Raw genomic sequence first — 6,310 nt, forward strand, 5'->3', positions numbered from 1 at the left:
GACGTGGCACAACCTTACTGCTTCATAGTCAGAAAAAAAAAATCTGAACTCTTCTCACTAGAAAACAGGCTGACCCTGTTCATAAATTTCATCAACACTAAAATTAAAAAAAATAATAAAAAAAAATCTCCATAAAAAATAATATAATATAAATAAAAAACTATACACGGGTGTGGGTCCCGCCCTCTCTACCTTCACTCGAAAACGACGCTCAAAATTAATCGCCCGTCATGGGTCCCACACCACACAACCACATGCCTACTCCGTCACTATTTACATCAAAATAAATAAATAATTAATAATTAAGGCAAATCCCCAAAACACCTGAAATGACAATATTACCCTTCCCCGTCTTCTATAAATGACAACCTTTTCTCCGTTTCATAATCCCATTCCATGTCCGGGCTCTTCTTTCTTACTTAGCTAGCTACCTAGACAGAGAATTTTCTCGTAGCAGAGAGAATTTTCTAGTCACTTTTTCATTGCTACTATCATATATATATATATTAATTTAAGAAAGAGTTCGCCATGTTGGGAGTTTTCAGCAGCTCGGTGGTTTCGCCCCCAGACGAGCTGGTTGCCGCCGGGAGCAGAACTCCGTCGCCTAAGATCACGTCGACGGCGCTGGTGAACCGGTTCGTTGTGAACAACGCCTCGGCTGTGTCTATACAAGTCGGTGAGCAAGCTCAGCTCGCCTTCACTCATCACAATGAGTCTGCCTTGCAACCGAGGTACGTTATAAGAAATCGTCATCATCATCATCACCGTTAGAATACTATATATCTGATCATCATCGCAGTGTTGTTATATTGTTAGAACCGAATGTTCTCCACCGTCCGATGCATCGACTTTTCTTTTTAATCATGATCATTAGAAAGTTCATTTCCAAATTTAAATTTAGCAAAAATACAAAATTATATTTTGTTCATAAAATTAATCAGCTCTTAACCTGTGAATAGACTCTGACATTTAACGATTCTGTACACGTGTCATACTTTTTGCAATTATTTGAGAATTAGCTCGTAAAATTATTCACTTTCCAATTTGCTCATTCAATTAGATCTTTGAGATTCATTTTACATAGTTTTGTAAACATGAAAGCTCAATCCCGTGAAAAAAAAAAAAAAGAAGACTCAGTCTACAATAAATAATCTTTTTCATTATTATGTTGTCTAAAATACAAAAGTTTCTTTAAAAAGTAAGTTATGGAAAGAGAGTATCCCTAAAGCCACTTCTTTTTATTTTTTAGTTACGTACCGTTGGATTATCCGAACTACTGTTTTGGAAGAATATTTAGAGATCCAACGGCTATGATTTAGTAATTAGAGGGTTGATCATGTTGATTAAGTTGTGATTATAAATAAATATTTGTATGTATTTGGAGGAGTGTGGTGTGGTGGTGGGGTGGGTGGGAATAGGCTAAGGAAGAGGTTTCTCTCGCATGATTGCCACGTGGCTTATCGAGGGATTTTTCTTGACATTTGGACTAGGGAATTATTTCGCAGCTGATTGTACACGTGGCATAATCCTGAAGTTTGTAGTACTCTTGATGCACTTTCATGAACGGTAGAGATGCTTCGTTTTTTTGTGGTTTTGGACTCCTTGTTGCGAAACAACTAAATTTTTTTATTTTAGTTTTAGAAGGAAACGAAACCACTAGATTTGGTATGTTATAAAGTCCAATTAAAACAGAAAAATTAAAAAAAAAAAAAAAAGAAGAAGTCTAATTAAACCAAATTTTTAGATAAGAGAAGAAGTATGACCATTTTATAGACTCGTGTTTATATTTCAAACTATGTGATCATATTGTAAATTGTATATATACTATTAACCTACCACCATTCTTTGGAGTTATTTTAACAATCGTCTTATTTTCTTACATCATTTCGATTTTTATTTTTATTATTGGGTAGTGTTTTTAATTCAAAATTGGTTTAAATTTTTATATTTCATGTGTCAGAAATATTATTATTATTATTTATTTTAGTGTCACTAAAAAAACTGTTACATTTAGTAATAATTTTTTTATCACAATATAAATTTTGTGTCACTAAATATAATTTTTAGTCATAATAAAAGTTATTTGTGACTAAAACATAACATTTAAACACAAGTTGTCACTAATTTAATTTAAGTTACAACAAGTATTGTGACTAAAAATATATTTAGTTACAATAAATTATAATTTTTGTGACTAATACATTTAGCCACATACATTTTAGTCATAACATATAAAAATAATAATTTATAATTTAGTTACAATTTTTTTACTTTTAGTCACACTTTTGTAAAAAAATTTGTAATGGGAAAAGTTTACAGAACTACTTTGAGTTGAAGCAAATTCTGTTTAATCTATCTTAAATATTTGAAAGAACTAATTCATTGGAGGAGCTATTATGTTCCAAAATATTATATAAGTTAAAACGCCAATATATAATTGATTAAAGTTATCCAAGAATAATTGTCAAAAATAAAAAGTCATACAAACAAGAATAAGTCATTATTCCACACATATAAGATATTATTATTTTCTATTATATAACGTAATGAAGGGGTGTGTAACATTCAATCTAAATCAATTCATATGATCTATTTTAATATGGACAGTGCAAATATCAGCACTTGTATAAATTGGATTTAAAATGAACGATATTGTGTGGTGTGGGTATATACTTTATCTACACTTATTTTGGAATTAAGGATTGGATTTAGTTTTTTTTTTTTATCTAGTGAGAAAATGGTTATTAATTATGTGTCTGTTTGATTATTTTAATGTTATTTATATTTAAAATTATTATTTTATCTTCAATGTTTAAATAATTTATTTATTTTAATTAATATTAAAAAATTAAATTTTTTTATTTTTACACTTCAAAACAATTTTTTTTTTTTTTTTTACGGAATTTAACCCCTTGCAACCTAAATTGTAACAAAAAATCGTATAGAAATTCCTATTACAACTAGCGCTGCAACAACTTTAGAAACTCAAACCGTAAATTTAAAAAAAAAAAAAAGTGTTAAAAAACAGTATATGAGTAATATCCCCTAAAAAATATTCAAATTAAAATAATTAATTTAAATTTACACTTATAGAGATTAAAGTGGATTAAATTTGAGTTTATGTGCTGATCAAAAATACAAAATATGCACCTGCTATAAAAGCAAAATAGTCAATTTAATATACGCTTAAGTTGCGTTTTGTTAGGAATAATTGATTGGGATGAATCATAAAAGAATAAAATAAAAATTTTATTCTTTTATTTAGTTACATATTGGAACAAAATAATTTTTTATTCATTTCAAAAATAAAAAATATATAATAATTTTTTATATCATATTTAAATATTTTATTCTTATATATTCCTATTCTTATCCCTCCCTCAAATTGTATCTTACTTTCTTTTCAATTGACTATTCCTATGTAAAAGTTTTCAATATATTCAGATTACCTTTTTTATATCCAGAAAATATATGAGAGGAAACCTTCAATATGGTTTTATATACATAGAACCGATTCAGTGACATATAATTAATTAATTTAGAAAATAGAAATACAAATTAAACAAATAACTTTCCTATAAATCAACTGAACTTTTCTCAAATAATTAAATAAATAAAAGCTTGATTTTTAATTTTTTTTGTTTTTTTAACGTTATTACATTTGAGTTTTTTTTTTTTCTCTATGTAAGGGGGTCACGTATATCTCAATTGAGTCAATCCATATATATTTTTGTATTTCCTTTTCTATTAAATTCCTATTGGAAGAATTACTTTTCATAGTGATATCTTGCTTTCATTATTTTATGTATTTATTTCCCTTAAAATCCCATGATCTCATATTCTCATGTCATAGTAGATGGGCCAACGAACGAGGTAGATGAGATTATATATTATTGTGTTATTGTGTATATGTGTGTAACTTAAGTGTACCACAGTTATTATTCGTTTTTTTTTCTTTTAATTATGCCATCATAACGTTATATTAGGCACCCACTTGATCATATAAGCTTGAAATGAATATTATGATTTTTCTAATATTTTTTTAGGATGGAGATTATTGGGTTGTGGGAGTGGGAAACATGTTATCTATAGTTAACTGATTTAGAAATCTGCTTTTTAATTTTGTTTTCAATTTTCTGAGGGAGTAATGTCATTGGCTATAGATGGCTTGGGTTTTCTTTATTATTAGTGGATGTCTCAATCATCTATGCTATAGGATTCTTCATTGATTGACACTATAACAACTACAAGACGTGGCATTTACTTCATAATATTAAAGAATAGTTGAAAAAATAAATAATAAATATGACATGTGACATCATTACCCATTTATAATGCTTTATTTCCCATAAAGTCTTGGATGATTGGAATTTGGTTATCCCAAAATATAACATCAAGTTAGTGGAAAGTAAACTGAACTTGAAGCTCTTGAATTAAATATTATATGACTTCTAATGTGAACAAACTCAAGTTATAGTGAATTAAGGTGTAACTTGACAATGATAATTACTCTTTTGGTTTGGATTTTAAGTTACAAAACTAAAGTAATTTGTTACATACACAATTACAGTGTAATATAAGTTCTTATATAAATTTTTGTTTTGGTTGGGGCAGATCATTTGCTGTGAAGGATGAAATATTCTGTTTGTTCGAAGGAGCACTTGATAACTTGGGTAGTCTGAGACAGCAATATGGACTTGCCAAGTCTGCAAATGAAGTGGTTTTGGTGATTGAGGCTTACAAGGCATTGCGTGATCGAGCACCATACCCTGCTAACCATGTAGTTGGCCACTTAAATGGAAACTTTGCTTTCATAGTTTTTGACAAGTCCACCTCCACCCTGTTTGTGGCTTCTGTAAGTAACCACCTAAGCCGTTTTAGTATCTTTTGTCTAGCTTGAATTGAATTGGATTGGTCTCTGACAACAACATAGTTTGGTTGATGTGATTTTTGACTACAGGACCAATTTGGTAAGGTTCCTCTTTATTGGGGAATCACAGCAGATGGATATGTGGCTTTTGCTGACGACGCCGAGCTGCTCAAGGGTGCCTGTGGCAAGTCACTTGCTTCATTCCCTCAAGGTGAGTAGTGAACACAAAAGTGCTCGTAATGGCTGCTTGTGGTATATATACAATAAAGGGCAGAATATATGGATATATTTGATTACACTTTTGTTGATGTGGTTTCATTTGATTGTCACTTGTTAGGATGTTTTTTCTCTACAACATTGGGAGGACTTAGAAGTTTTGAGAATCCTAAGAACAAGATCACTGCTGTGCCTGCTAATGATGAAGAGATCTGGGGTGCCAAATATAAGGTAAATTGATTAGTGTGTTACAAATTTGAAGATACAAATTTTATACATAATAGCAATCTGGGTTTCAAACTAAAACTTTGTACACAAACTAATATGAAAAATAACCAAAGTATTCAAACGATAAGAGAAGAACTGGAAATTTCGTATACATTCTTAATTCTTGACAGGTGACTTGTCAACAATAGAAAATGGAACAGTGACTTGTTACCCTGAATCAACTTTGTTTTTAATAGTGTGATAAAGGGGACCATTAAATTAATTGCATCCACACATTTCACTAATTAGTCTATTTGGTGGGGTTGAAATCACACAGGTGGAAGGGCCAGCAGTTCTTGCAGCCACAGAGTAGGAAAGGTCATTCCTTGAAATGGGATACCGTATGAGACATGTGCCCTTTTCTTCTTATATATGTATGGTTGAGATTTGAAAGGCAGTGATGTAAATAACTGAAGCTTTAGCTGTTAGTAGGGTGAGTTATTGTGTGGCTGAAAATTAACTGTGCTTTGTTTTCTTCATTAGTTTGCTTCATAAATTGGGCTTTTAATCTTCACGACTTTTTTAGTCTTTTAGTACCATTGTACAGCTACTCTTTCTCTTGTCTAATAAAATGTCTGTATGAGGGTTTGTAGTACCAAATATTCACCACTTTTTTTTTCATCATTTCTATAACATCAAATTGATTGAAGGCCTTTAAAAATTTGGGTTCATCTCAAAAGGGGTAATTTTTTGGGATGATGTGATTTCTCATATAATCATCTTTCAGGAAGACTACTTCGAGTTTCTTCTAAATATAGTCCACAAATATACACACTTATGACCAAGGAGCAAGTTTTTCTCTCTTTAGGTCTTTAAACATGAGTAGGACAACCCAAAATATAAAAATAATTCAAATTCGATTTTGTCCTATTCCATATAATTCTCTTGGAGTCTTGCTTCTACTCTTTGCGGGTATTACATTAAGAATGTAAGTAGCTGCTTGAAGTGTGTATCCCT

General features: G+C 30.4%; 1 protein-coding gene across 1 annotated transcript; it reads left to right on the top strand.

Moving 5' to 3' along the window:
• Nucleotides 1-305: 305 nt before the first annotated feature.
• LOC115722123 (stem-specific protein TSJT1) lies at nt 306-5,953 on the top strand. Its single transcript, XM_030651247.2, has 5 exons — nt 306-731; nt 4,615-4,855; nt 4,961-5,081; nt 5,208-5,317; nt 5,631-5,953. Exons 1-5 carry the CDS (start codon nt 529-531, stop codon nt 5,664-5,666), a joined length of 711 nt encoding a protein of 236 aa, XP_030507107.2. The 5' UTR covers nt 306-528; the 3' UTR covers nt 5,667-5,953.
• Nucleotides 5,954-6,310: the final 357 nt, after the last annotated feature.

The sequence above is a fragment of the Cannabis sativa genome, chromosome 9 (genome assembly GCF_029168945.1).
Source record: "Cannabis sativa cultivar Pink pepper isolate KNU-18-1 chromosome 9, ASM2916894v1, whole genome shotgun sequence".
Taxonomy (NCBI): Eukaryota; Viridiplantae; Streptophyta; class Magnoliopsida; order Rosales; family Cannabaceae; genus Cannabis; species Cannabis sativa.

What these genes read in the sequence shown, in the direction of transcription:
- LOC115722123 (XM_030651247.2), top strand. Translation starts at nt 529, where the DNA reads ATGTTGGGAGTTTTCAGCAGCTCGGTGGTTTCGCCCCCAGACGAGCTG. An exon ending in GAGTCTGCCTTGCAACCGAG is followed by an intron (nt 732 to 4,614) that starts GTACGTTATAAG and finishes TGGTTGGGGCAG; the next exon opens with ATCATTTGCTGTGAAGGATG. An exon ending in CCACCCTGTTTGTGGCTTCT is followed by an intron (nt 4,856 to 4,960) that starts GTAAGTAACCAC and finishes TTTTGACTACAG; the next exon opens with GACCAATTTGGTAAGGTTCC.